Source organism: Sipha flava, unplaced genomic scaffold (assembly GCF_003268045.1).
Source record: "Sipha flava isolate LNK unplaced genomic scaffold, YSA_version1 275_pilon_pilon, whole genome shotgun sequence".
Lineage (NCBI taxonomy): Eukaryota > Metazoa > Arthropoda > Insecta > Hemiptera > Aphididae > Sipha > Sipha flava.
The window spans coordinates 1,242,787-1,256,992 of record NW_020272940.1 but is presented as its reverse complement, the minus strand read 5'-3'; the positions used below and the strand labels follow the sequence as shown (position 1 = coordinate 1,256,992).

Below are 14,206 nucleotides of genomic sequence, written 5' to 3'. Positions count from 1 at the left end.
TTTTTTTCTTCTGTCCGAATAAAAATGTCTACTACATCGAGTATGAACGGTTATTCGTCTCTGTCGAAATTCGTTCGGTTAATCGACTCCTATTGACGCGTACGTTAAATTTACGTGCAACATGGTGCATAAATATTTTAGTGCTTGAAACGCATAAAAATAGTCTTATCCAAGATCTCCTTTGAAAAAAAAATAAATTAAACGTCATAGACGTTGAAAGATTGAGATTACTTCATTTATTTGCTTACCACAGTGTGCTTGGTAAATAAATTATTTGCTGCCGAATCCCTTTAAATGGGAGGCCGTATCTGCACCTAAATACCGTATTTGCGCTTATATAGAAAAACCTTGATTATGCTTAATAAAATGTAATAATACATACACTTGGCAACGTCGCAGTGATACTTAAATTTCTAGTATTAACTTCTAATATTATAGTATTAACTTATCTAAACTCAAAAACTGTAATTTTGTAGTACTAGTAAAAATTAAATTTTTTTTTTGTTCGTTTCATTAATTGAAACTAATGATTCGCCTATAGATTATAAAATATTTGCTGATCGTATATATTCTTGAACTTCAACAATATTTTTTGAAATATTTTCTTGTATGTTTCTACAATAATTATAATTGGACGATCAGTCATGTCTTTGGCTCTTTTTTATATGATGCACTTTGAATAAGTTGACGATTTAAATTTTTTTCATCCATATCATGGTTACAAATTAAATTGTTACTCGCAGTTGAATTTTCATTTTTAATTAGTCTTGCTAAATAGGATTTTATTGTACAATGCTACGTTAAATTACCAGATTTACTTTCGTATACTTTTTAAATTTAAAACTATCGACAGTAATTAAATTTTCAGGACTGTTACTTTCACTTTTTGTAACTATATAGTTTTATTTTTGGTCATTTTTAAAAAGAATTTTATTAAAACATAAGCATGCAATCACGTACGATGACAACTAACTGTCCACTCCTTTAAACAATATGACATTATGTAAGCCAATTTTTTAACATTTTTAATTAGCTTTATCTATAAGTTATATATTTTGTTCTTAAATAAATGAAGATTAATGTATTAATGATTGATTGGTCTTCCGAGAAAAATATGTCAATAATTCTTATAAGTAGAAAAAAGATCGGGTTAAAAATAAATTATTCATCTAGAAATTATTTTAAATTTATAATCTAAAATTAAAATAGCTTAAATAAATTAAGATAAAATTTGTTGAAAAAAATATTATTCATTTTTTAACAGTCTTTAATGGCTTTGTTTCACAAAAAATGTTTATATATACAATATATAAACATGAATTTTAGAAATAACTATTATATCATTCATCATGGTTAATATTTCTGTTCGTGACGATTTAATTTTCAAAGTATTTTTTTCCTGCAACCATTTAGTAAATTATTATATTTGTTAAACATATTTTTTTCGTGAATGTAGTGTACATGTATATGCATGTTATGCTGACGAAATAAAATTAGCTTATGTAAAATGCGAAGTACTCCTTGTCTAAACGTATATAGAATTCAATTGTGTTTATAATGAGATATTCAAGACTTCTAGAGTTAAACGTATTGTATATTTTTCTTTTATTATAACTTACTCGGCAATAATCAATTGGAATATATGATATACAACATATTTGTTTGTACGTTTTCTTCTGATAAATATATATTTTTGTGTGCGTGTCTTTGTGTTTATTAGATGTTCGAAATGAAGATAGGATTGAAATCGCAGAAAAAAAACCCATAGAAACTCTACATCCAATAAACAATCGGTATAATTGCTAGTAGTGTTTTACTTAAAAATTTAAATTTTTCACGAGCAGAATTTAATTATAAAGGAAGTAACACTTAAAGCAGTGGTCAATTACAATGTAGTCAATTTGCTGATCAAAACGTATTATAACTTATGAAATGTTTATAAAACTATTTTGTTATCTGTTTAGGTACGTAGCCAGAGCATAAGTGGGTTGGGAAATTTCAAATTTACTTTGGCCTACGGGCCGCCCCCTCTCGCAGCAAATTCGTGAAACATTTATTTTTTCTAAGCATCAAAAACATGCTATGCTTATAGTTTGTACACATAAAATAAATATATTGTGATAACTATTCGACAATACAATTAATTATGATTTTGATTATTATATGACTTTAGTATGGATATATTATTATTATTATATTAAATTTTATATTCGTAGAAAACGTTATCTTAATGTTAAATAAATGGTCTATTCATAGTGGACATAGTGTTAACGGGAAATAGTGTTAAATACTGCTTTCTAAAAACTTTATAATTTTCTTATTGGAAACAAACTATGGAATTGTCAAAATTGTTGGCTCCCCTCCTATCCCCCAAAGAAATTTTCTGGCTATGTGCTTGCATCTGTCGCTTGCGTTTGTAGAAACCCACCCCCGCACGAACCTGGTACTGTTTGATGATGAGCTCAGGCTTGTGGCAACGTAACATCAGTGCTTCGAACCGGGGGTAGTTGGCCGCCTCGAACTCGACTTTCGCCCTAGACATCAGCACGTCGGATACGGCGCTCTTGTCGTGTTGTTCGGCCACGCGTTCCGCGTTATCCCAGTCCTGGTTGTGCGTGTACCTGCAGGTCCGAGGTGTTATTACACTTAACTGTACGAAGAAATGTTAGTTATTACTTTAACTTGATGACTGTTCACCGGTTTATATTTATTTTCCTATAGATTGTACCGAATATAATTTTTAAGCACCATGGTTAGTGCGTAATAAGCAACTTCATAACAACACTGGGATACCATACTTGAACGTATGAATATCGTAAACCGATTTTATAAAAAATTCACTCAAGAATGAATTCAATTGATGGAGCACACTATTGTAGAATTAAAAAAAAAAAAAAATATAAAAGAAATTGTGGACTGAAAACAGTATTTTCATAGTATGCATTTTTATCACCACAATCATTATCATCATTTGAGTCCGAATTTCCGTAATTAATGTTCATCAATATAACTTCCAACATTAATTCTATTTTATCTAATGTAAATCACAAAATTATTAACTTTTAATTTAAAATTATTGTAAAAACAAAAATTTGTTAATGCAATATAATAAATAAAAAAACAATTTTTTTATAAAATTAGAAATATTCATTTTTTCGAAATACGTTTTAAAAACTATTAAAATAAAACATACTAAGTGCGTCAGTTACCATATAAGCTTTTAAGAGCAGTTCTCTTTATTATTCCCATATTTTTATCAGTTTCACTGAATTTGCTACGGATTCAGAAAAATATGGGTGTCATGATTAAATATTGTAGTAATCGTTTTACCCTTCAAAAATAACATTGGCTCTATTATGTAAATGGGATTTAAAAATTTTGATCAATTTCGGTCATTTGACTCATGATATAATATTATAAATTTTATAAGAAATCAAGGGGTTGAGGGCAAAAGGAGAGGGTTAGACATTATTTTCAATTATTAATATTATGATAGTTTATGTGAACAATGATTCCCGTTTGAGAGTCATCGCTGCGGATCTTGCGATTTCGTTCGCAGACCGATTATTTGTCTCATTGAAATTGTCTTCATCGCTGTATTCTGCACAAAACGCATTAGGTGTAATCAGACCTTAAACTCGCAAAATGCAGGAATTTACAAATAAATCGATGATAAAATATTGTTCTAAGATCCGTTTGTATTTATCGTTACCGGTTCCGACACTGGTTCTCAAAAAATAAAAATAAATTTTCCGGTAATTTTCAATCACGGATTATGAATTATCAATCACAACATAATATACTTTTGGTTCTACTCAAAATTTGCAGAACTCCAATTACTTATTAAAGATTACACACCCACCATAATATGCCTACAAGAGACAAACCTCACAGACAAGAACAATCCTTCGTTATCTCAATACAACATCTATAAAAAAAACCGAAATACGTGCGACCGAGCCAGTGGCGGCGTAGCAATTTTCGTCAGTCAAGAATACCCTAGCGAAGAAATACATATAACCACTGATATAGAAGCTGTCGCGGTATCCATAACATTACCCCATAATAAAATAACAATCTGCAACCTCTACCTCCCCAATCAGAAAAATTTCACACTCACTGATATAGAAAATATCACCCATCAACTCCAACAGTCGTTCATAATAGTCGGGGACTTCAACAGCCACAGCCCAATCTGGGGATCACATAAAACCGACACAAGAGGGAAAATAATTGAAGAGCTCCTAACTCAAGACAATCTAGTAACATTAAACACCGGCCTGCCCACCAGAATAAATCCCTCTGACGGGAAATTTTCTGCTATCGACCTATCTATATCAAATACCTCCCTTGCACACAAACTTGAATGGAAAGTACTACCTGATATCTTCAGCAGCGACCACTTTCCCATCCAAATAACATTCACTTACCCGTCAAACAAAGAAGACTTATGCTATCCGCCGAGATGGAAAGTTAAAGAAGCTAATTGGAACCTCTTCAATTCATTAATAGAAAATAGTATATCCACACTTGAACCCCCTACTAAAGAAAATATCGATGATGATGTAAACCAATTTTCAAAACTCATCACTGACACTGCAAAAATGTCCATAGGACTAGCCAACAACAAACCAAAACGACCTCGGGTTCCATGGTGGAACAACGAAATAAAAACATCTATTATAAATAAAAACAAATCCCTTAAAAAATACCAAAACACACACAGCTTAAATGACTTCGTAGAATTAAAACGAAATAGAGCGCGCACTAGATTTTTAGTTAAACTCAGTAAAGCCACATCCTGGAAAACCTTCACATCTAGCTTAGATAACCAGACTGATCCCTCAGTAGTGTGGAGTAAAATAAAATCCCTCAAAGGAACCAACCGACAGAGCAATATTCAATTTATATACAACTCTAAACTCATATCGACACCAAAGGAAGTGGTAAATTCTATCGGAGAATATTTTCAAAAAAATTCAAGCAATTCCAACTACGATGACGAATTCCTAATAAATCGCCATCGATACTACTCTCCACCAAACACAATTGACCCTAATGATACCACACAAATCCTAATCAACTCCCAAATAACCATGGATGAATTGGAAATGGTATTGAGAACCAACAAAAGTAAAAGCCCTGGACCAGATGGCATCCCTTATATTTTTATCCAAAATCTACCCTTCAATGGTATCAAACACCTACTTGACATCTTTAACACTATATGGGTTAATAATGTATTCCCAAAACACTGGAGACACGGTTTTGTGATCCCAATCCTCAAGCTCAATAAGAATAAATATCTCACCGAAAGCTATCGCCCCATCACTTTATTTAGCACACTATGTAAGCTACTTGAAAAAATCATTAATCGTCGACTCATCTGGTTCCTTGAAAAAATTAAATACATATCTCCCGAACAAAATGGCTTCAGACAAAATAGAAGCACTCAAAACAATCTCCTAAGTATCAAAAGAGAAATCGAAATAGCTAATAGCAACAAACAAAGTTTAGGCATGATCAGCTTCGATATTGCCAAGGCCTACGACACCACTTGGAGACCAAGAATATTGTACATACTTAACAAAATAGTAAGTAAAGGGAACCTACTTAACTTCATCCAAAACCTATTACTTGAACGTTCATTCCAAGTTAAATCATCCAACTGCTTATCTGATACATACACACAAGAAAATGGAGTTCCTCAGGGTTCTTTAATTTCCGTAACCCTTTTTCTGCTAGCCATTAATGACATTTCCAAGCAAACACCAAAACCAATCATTCCCATACTGTACGCTGATGATTTCTCCATTTTATGTCGTAGCAGCAGTCTAATAACAATAAAACAAATCCTACAAGATGCCACAAACTCACTAAGAAATTGGTCAAATTCATCTGGGTTTAGATTTTCAGCTGAAAAAACTAAACTCATTATATTCAACAACAAAAACAAAAATAAAATGTCAATTAGTTTGGGCAACCATATAATTAAAAATGACAAATATATTAAGATCCTCGGTATAATTTTTGATTCAAAATGTTCATGGGCACCTCACATCCGACATCTAAAACAAGCTTGCACCAATCGTCTCAATATAATCAAAATGCTATCTCATACCTCATGGGGAGCCCATTCCTCTGTACTTCTCAAGATCCACAAATCACTAATTTTGTCCAAAATAGATTATGGATTTCCTCTATTCTCGTCAGCAATCCAATGCCACCTTAAAAAGCTCGAAAATCTTCACAACTCAGGAATGCGCCTGGCAATAGGAGCTTTCCGATCCAGCCCTATAGACAGCATATCCAATATAGCAGGAATACCCTCCCTATCACTAAGATGGGCTGAGCAAAAATCACTACTGGCAGCCAGAATCCATAGATCTCCACAAGGAATCTCCACATCTCCCAATAATCTATTCACAAATTTACAAGACAAATTGAACCTAGATCAGATCATACCATCAACTATCAGCCTTCAGCCACCTTGGACAATCTCCCTAGATATCAATCTCGAACTACATCAGTTCCCCAAAAAGAACACTAATCCTAAAATATATAAATACCACTTTAATGAAATCATAGCCAATGCCGAACCTCATATACAGATATACACAGACGCATCCATAACAGATCAAAGAGTTGGGGTTGCAATCATATGTGGTGACACTGAAATCCAACTTAAACTATCTGACAAATGTTCAATATATACCGCCGATGCCATGGCTATACTAGAAGCAATCAAATATTTCATACAATCTGTCGACGATAAACGCTGTATCATACTAAGCGATTCACTCAGTGCAATAACAAGCCTCAAAAATATAAATAACCCTACCGATATAGCTAGAAATATTCACAACTTTTGTCACATTGAAGGTCCGCCGGGAAACACAAATCCTTCATGTGGATTCCAGGACATTGCAATATAACAGGAAACGAAAAATCCGACGAGGTCGCAAAACTTTCACCCATATCACCCAAAGCTATCAATGTACCAGGATTTACCTACAGCGACGCAAAAAAATATATAAAAAATCTTTATGCCATAAAGTGGCAACGATATTGGTCAAATCAATCAACCAAACTCAATGAAATTAAAAAATCAATTCTCCCATGGCCTCCTCCTCCCGGTTGTTCCAGACGACAAGAAACAATTTTAAACCGCCTAAGAATAGGCCATTCATTACTAACCCACCGCCACCTTATGACAAGAGAGGATCCCCCCAATTGTACTACCTGCGATGTCCAACTCACCATCAAGCACATCTTCACAGAATGCAGAAATAACAAGCAAGAACGTATGATAACCCTTGGAGCCACCCACTTATATGAAATTTTCAGCCCGGAACCAACCGCAACTCAAAAACTATTTATTTTCCTAAAAAAATCTACCTTATTCAAAGAAATATAACTTTATATTGTATAAAATCATGTAAATATGTAACTATGTAATTTATTTAAGTCACTGTCTGACCAATGGCCATAGCTGCCGCGGTCTTTTTGTTCTTTTAATAAAAAAAAAAAAAAAAAATAATATACTTTTGTCAAAACTTAAAAACATTCATTACGGAATTATATTTTAATTTTAATATCGTAACACGTGAATTTGCGAAAAAAAGTAGGTGCACAATAATTGTTCATCCTATGGTGTGTAAAACATCGTTCGATTAATTTGATACACTACAAAGTTTTCATTACTGAACCACCAGAACGTGGATTTTTCTTTTTTTTTTTAATTACTTTTGATCACATACAATATTCCATTAAAAACATTTGTGCATCAATGAAATTTAGTACTATCGTGTGCTTAGAATGATTGAAAATAGAACATGTGTCAATTAAAGCAAAAGTTCAAAACTAGTATCCAAATAGCTTTATATAATTTGATAATATTATATAAAAATATTATATATTTATCATTACACAAATGTTTTCAAAGTTCAAAAAGTAAAAGAAACTTTATATCTTTTGACGTACCATCATCAATTCATAAATTATTCGCATAATGAGTATCACTGCATGATACACTAATACATGATAACATGCATAATAACACAACATATACACTAAAACTACTGGTAATTTATCGATTTCGTCAGATTAAGGAATTATATACAAGATAATTATTTTACTTACATCAATACCGCTTCTTTCGGTTTCATTCCAGCTATAAAGTGTTTTTCTGCTTCTTGGAACTTACCATCGTCCTCAAGCACGAGAGCGTATTTATAATGGACCTCAGACAAACGTTCAGCATCTCCTGATCGAGCCAATTCGAACGCGAAATCAAACTGTTTTGGGATTATAAAACATTTCAAAAATAAATTATATTTACTCAGGGGTTTCCAAAAATATATTATTAGAACAGATGTAGCGGCATCATATTACGTCTCAACGGAGCAACTATTACAGGTTAATGAAAATTTAATTTGAATTCAATGAGGTTTATGAATTTTTAAATTAGATTTAGATTACTGAAATAAATAAATTAAAAATTAAAGACTTTGAAATAACGAATGGGGATTTAAACAACTTTATCAATAGTATAAATAAAGACAAAATACTTAGTAGTTTCAAGAGATACAAATGACCAAGCAGATTTGCAAGTAGATGCATATATCTTCCAACAAGTAACAGATTTCAGTTACTTAGGAATTGCATCAGGGAATAGGGAATATTAGGTATTGGCAAAATTGTTTAAATCAAAACTCCTATCTAGAAGATCACTAGAACCTCTATAAGAGTACTCCAGTTATCTATGGATAGTATTGATAACTGGATATGAAATCTAATTGGCAACTATGGGAGATGAGGAGAAGATGAACACATTTGAAAGAAGAGTGCTGCGCAGAATTTAATTGACAATGAAAGAATGTTGAAGGTAAACAAATTAGGAAATTTATCAAATATTTCAAAAGCCCAATGTTAATAACTACTTAAAAAGTAAAAGACTAGAATAAGCTAATCCCATCTAGAGGTCTAAAGGCAAAGCAAATATAATTTTTATTTGGAAACTGAATGGAAAAAGGCCTAAGGACCGAACAAATATTACTGAGAAAGAACAGGAATTGAAGACAGTGGCGACAGAGTTAAATTGAGAAGAGTGGTAGTGGCAGCAAAGATCCTACATGGACTGAAAAAGCTAAACATAAAAAATATATCAATTTATCTTAGTAACATCATAATAATTATTGTGTTACTCTTTATTGATATCAATAGATTTGTTGAGCAACTATTTGCAGTAATACAAGTTATAAAATACAATTAGCAATAATTTTGCTAACTCATAATTCCCAATTTTGGTATGTTTATAAAATTAACACCATCATAAATATATAGTATGTTAGTTTACGTGATTAGGTATAATTATTTCATGTTGCAGTGTAGCTACTCGTTATAAAATGACGTTTCAATAGCATTACTTGATAACTGTCACAGGCGTGATCGATACATTCATTTAGTAGACCCAGGCGGTTGAGTAACTTGATCGCTGAATCTCCACCTAATGATTTAGCCCACAAAAACGCTACTTGTTCAGCCGCATGTTCTCCGCCATTGTTTTTTGCAATCTAAAACGGTGCAGTTGTAAATCATTTTTGGTTTAATTCACCCGAGCATGATTGATATAATTGAATAATGGAGGGTAAGTCAATTATCTACACGAAACGCATTTATCATAAATGAAATTCTCATTTCGTCTCAGTACAAAATCCGTACGTTTTCATATATTTATTAAAGTTAAATGCATTGTTGAATAGAATCGCTTGTAAATAATTCTATACCATAGAGAAAAATTCAATATTTTACTAAATTATTTTATAAAATTACAACAGAAGTTGTTTCTGTGGTATGCATTATTTTGCTTAAAATGAAATTTTTCTGTCGCTGTCGTGAAAAATTAAGATTATGAGGAAAAGTTATGAAATATTATATATTATTATTAACAATTCGTTTTTGCACATAACACATTGTATACTATAACAATTAGACTATGTTAAAATCCATTTTTTTTAAAGAAAACATTAGTGGGTATTTGACAATTACAACCAGTGCCGGAATACCCATTAGGCGGAGTAAGCGCCCGCCTTAGGGCTTCACTCATTTAAGGGGCCCTGCGAAAACGGAAAACTATATTTTTTAAAATTTTTTTTTTAATAATACCTATATTTTATTCATGAATTTACGGAACAAAAGTCATTACGAAATATAATATATATCAAGTTGTAGGTGTTATACGCAGTAATAATAAAAAATTATTTTGAGAAAAATAGAAGTAATATAGTAATTAATTAATTTTTATTGCAAATAAAAAAATGTAATTAACACGTTTTTATTTATTAATAATGGTTATTATTAATGCTATTTATTGGATAGTTATGTTATAGATGTATGTAAAAAATAATTTTGTAGGGTCCAAAATTTGAATTGCCTAGGGGCCCACAAATGTTTAATCTGGTACTGATTTTTTTTTTAATAATACCTCTATTTTAAAACGAATAATGAATTGTTTAAATACTAACCGCAGTATCAAAATTATTTCTCTAATACAGTATTGATATTTATTTTCAGCTGTTAATCGGAAGCATTAATAAATCTAATATTGATTTTTCTGCAATTATTACGTAAACTGCAGGTTAAATACATTAAAAAGTCCATTAAAATTAATGATGCACTTCTTATTATAAATAATGTATTTAGATTCGTATAAAAATCGATGTACTGAGAAAAATAAACACGTTAAATGTATTGTGTGGCGTTTTCAAAACGATGTGGTTTTCGTTAAAATTAGGAACATAATATTGCTAACAAGGCTGAAATTTTTTCACGTAATCTAACGTCGCATTTTAATCACTTTTATTTTCGTCGTGATATAAAGTGCGCCCGTTCTAAACGGCGTTTTCGTCATGGCAAAAAAGCAGACTGTCATTCTTCGGTAGTAATAAAAAATATATTATATTACAATAATAACTGAAAACCGAAAACGTTGATTAATTACTTACGTTCGTCGGCGTTGTACGTTAGACGTTTCGTTGGGATGAAATTAATCGTATGTATATACATCGCACACGGTAATAATAATATACGCGAACCACGACGAGTGGCTGTGCTGAGCGAAGCACTTCGCCGTTCGCGATCTGACGTAAAACTTTGTTTACTTCAATTTCCAAACACGTGAATGCACGTGCGTCTTCGCGCAGGACACTTCTGGGCGAAACATATTTACGCGCATACACACGCTCACAAACACACACACACATACGCGCACGCACAAAATTTATATACTAGCATTTACTTTGTACGCTTCCTCCCACATGTCCAACGATCGATACATTTTTACTGCTAGTTTCCACTCTCCGGCCTGGACGAAATGGTTTTCGGCCGCCCTGTAGTTGCCCCGAGACTCGCACTCGTGAGCCAAATGGATGTGGGTGGTGCTCACTAAGTCACTGTGATACTTGCTCACCAGAGACATCATCTTGGGGAAGAATAAAAAGAAATAAAAATCGTAGGCAACGTATACGTGGTGGTGAAGGGGCTCTCCGAAAGGGACGGACACGATGCACACCGCGTCTCAGACTTGAGTGCGGTATTATGCAGCAAACGCGCAGGTACCTCGTCATATCGCTGAATGTTCTTGTACATGTCGATGGCTAAATCCACCTTGTCCAGAGCCAAATAAAGCTTCTCTGCCTCTTTGATCCGACCGGTGTTTTCTAGTTTTTTTCCATAAGCTTCCAGTTCACCTTCCAAGCCCATCAGAGCCGGGTAATCCTTCAGTAGTTTGTGCGCCTTTTTCCAGTTTCCTGTGCGGTCAACAACGACGATTTAAATAGTAAACAATTACCCGTACTGGACACGTTTAGGTACCGTGATTCCCAGATGTACTACACATACCTGTTTCCAAATACAGTTGAATCGCTTCCTTGTGCATGCCACATTCCATGTAAAGTTTTTCCGCGGTCTTCAAGTCATTGACGGTCTTAAAATGTTCAGCCAAATGAGCTCCGTACTTGGTCACCAGTGTTTTGTCTTCGATCACCTGCAATTTACAGATAAATCGTACTAGGTCAACACGAGTGACAATAGGTTTTATACGTGTAATTATTTTATATGCTCCTAAAATATAACCCGAAGTGTACACGATACGTGTAATGATGATGAGCACCCCTCCCATCGTGTTTCTATTAATTAAGCGGCTGTTAACTACTATTATAATATTAACAGGTTGAAAATTGATAATTCAAAAATCAAAAATATTTTTCCGAGAAAACAGTATTATAATAACTGTAATTATTTTAGTTAAATTTTTATATTTTTTATCAAAGTTAATATATTCTGCCTTTGGTGCTCGATCGATAAGAACTCATAACATATCCTATTCATCACTTACTTTGTGCCCTTAATTTAGCATGTACAATAAATCATGGCTGAAGTCTGTTTCTTTTGATACGTGAAACAATTTTAACCGAAAACTAACTATAACCATATGTTACTTATTGTATATTTATTTTGTATAGAAATTCAGTCAAGTTTGAATTTTACCAAATTGAGATCCTTTATTAGTTTTCATGAATTAAATTTTTATTTTTATTTCGCCTTCAATATGTACTTTTCCAATTAGAAGAGTATAACAATTGATACTGTAATCATGTTATTGCAAATTTACATTGAAATAGATTTCTCGAATTCATGCGGAACATTATTATTTTATTTTTATTTTTTTATTACTGTTTTAGCATCAACTACATGATTATTAGCTTACAGTTATTTGAAGTGTTATATATAGATAATTTGAAAATATGAAGTTTATTGACATATGATATATGAACATTATTTTTATTTTGTACGATTTAAATAAATTTACTTTTATACACTTAATATAATATTTACTAATACATGTTTACTTTAAAAATTTACTATCGTAATATTATTCAATATAATTTATCATAATATCATTTGAATATGATTATATAAATTATTATGAAAAATCCACTTCTGGTGCTGTGTGATTTTATAATAATATAACAATACTCGATAATTTATTTTTGTAAATATACTGAAAGATTTTTACGATAAAATGTTTTTTTTTTTTTTCAAACGTCGTTCCCTCCGTTTATAAAACCAAACCTTAAACTCAACCGGGTCTAAATGCGTTTAATTCTTTGCAATTATTTGTTTATGTATACATTTTATTGTAGGACCGTATACACTAAATTTTGAATTTAATTGAATTAAGCGTCAAAACATTCAGCAGGCTAGTTCTTACGATTTTATTTAAATATTAAAATGTAAAACACACAATTATAATATAATATTTACCTGCATAATTTGCATAGATTTTTTCCATTGCTTAGCGCCAATGGCAGCTTCTAAAGCTTTTACAGTGTTTCCAGCCTCAATATAATGAGAAATAGCCGCATCTTGTTGTTTCTGGGAAACTAAAAAGTCCCCCCATTTTTCTTCCAGAGAAACTACATCTGTGAATCATGGAAACGATATTAAACTCAAATGAACTACATTTTAATGTTAAAATGTATAGATAGGAGAAAATAATTGTATTTTGGAAACTCATCTTCTTTTTTCAATCTTAGTTCTAAGGGTAAGCCAGTACCTATTGTATTTATCTTGGATTTAAAAGTATCTAACTGATGATATAAATTGCCAAATGCAGAGAAAATAATGAACAGTTTTATAATAATGTATATTATTAACCCATGAATGGCCTAAATAAACTGTTTTAAAAATATGATTTTTAATAACCGGTTTTAACCGGTAACTGATTATCAAAACCATCGGATTTTAAACGATTAACGGTTATTATAGTTTTTGAAATATCCTTAAAGAAACGGTTACCGGTTACCATAATATCAAAATTAAACGATAAACGGTTACCGGTTTTAAAAAAATGTTGGCTCCTACCGGAGCTGATTATCAACTTTATTAGGAACCTTTTTAAACCCTGGTTTTTATGTACGATTACTGAACGAGACAGAGAATGTATTTTAAATGATAACGATAAGACATAAAGTCGATTATGTTCTGATTTATCCGCTTCGTTAATTTAGTTTACCGTTGAAATATACAGTTCATTGAATAGCAACAATAGTACTACAGTTTTACTTTGCATTATTAGTATAATTGGTGTGGTAATAAATATCTTTCGTTTTTTGCAATATCGAATCGACACTGTTCCCGTTCT

At 31.9% G+C, this 14,206-nt stretch overlaps 1 protein-coding gene across 4 annotated transcripts in view; it reads right to left on the bottom strand.

Annotated features, from left to right (window-relative positions):
• LOC112685382 (intraflagellar transport protein 172 homolog) overlaps positions 1 to 14,206 on the bottom strand; it is a 154,160-nt gene that overhangs the window by 35,640 nt on the left and 104,314 nt on the right. For all 4 annotated transcript variants that reach the window (XM_025557236.1, XM_025557238.1, XM_025557237.1 and 1 more), the window contains 7 exons: positions 13,327 to 13,484; positions 11,902 to 12,046; positions 11,620 to 11,810; positions 11,300 to 11,482; positions 9,429 to 9,575; positions 8,143 to 8,297; positions 2,441 to 2,621 (listed from right to left, as the gene is read on the bottom strand). In XM_025557236.1, coding sequence (XP_025413021.1) covers positions 2,441 to 2,621; positions 8,143 to 8,297; positions 9,429 to 9,575; positions 11,300 to 11,482; positions 11,620 to 11,810; positions 11,902 to 12,046; positions 13,327 to 13,484 — 1,160 coding nt within the window. The remainder of the gene's footprint in view (positions 1 to 2,440; positions 2,622 to 8,142; positions 8,298 to 9,428; positions 9,576 to 11,299; positions 11,483 to 11,619; positions 11,811 to 11,901; positions 12,047 to 13,326; positions 13,485 to 14,206) is intronic.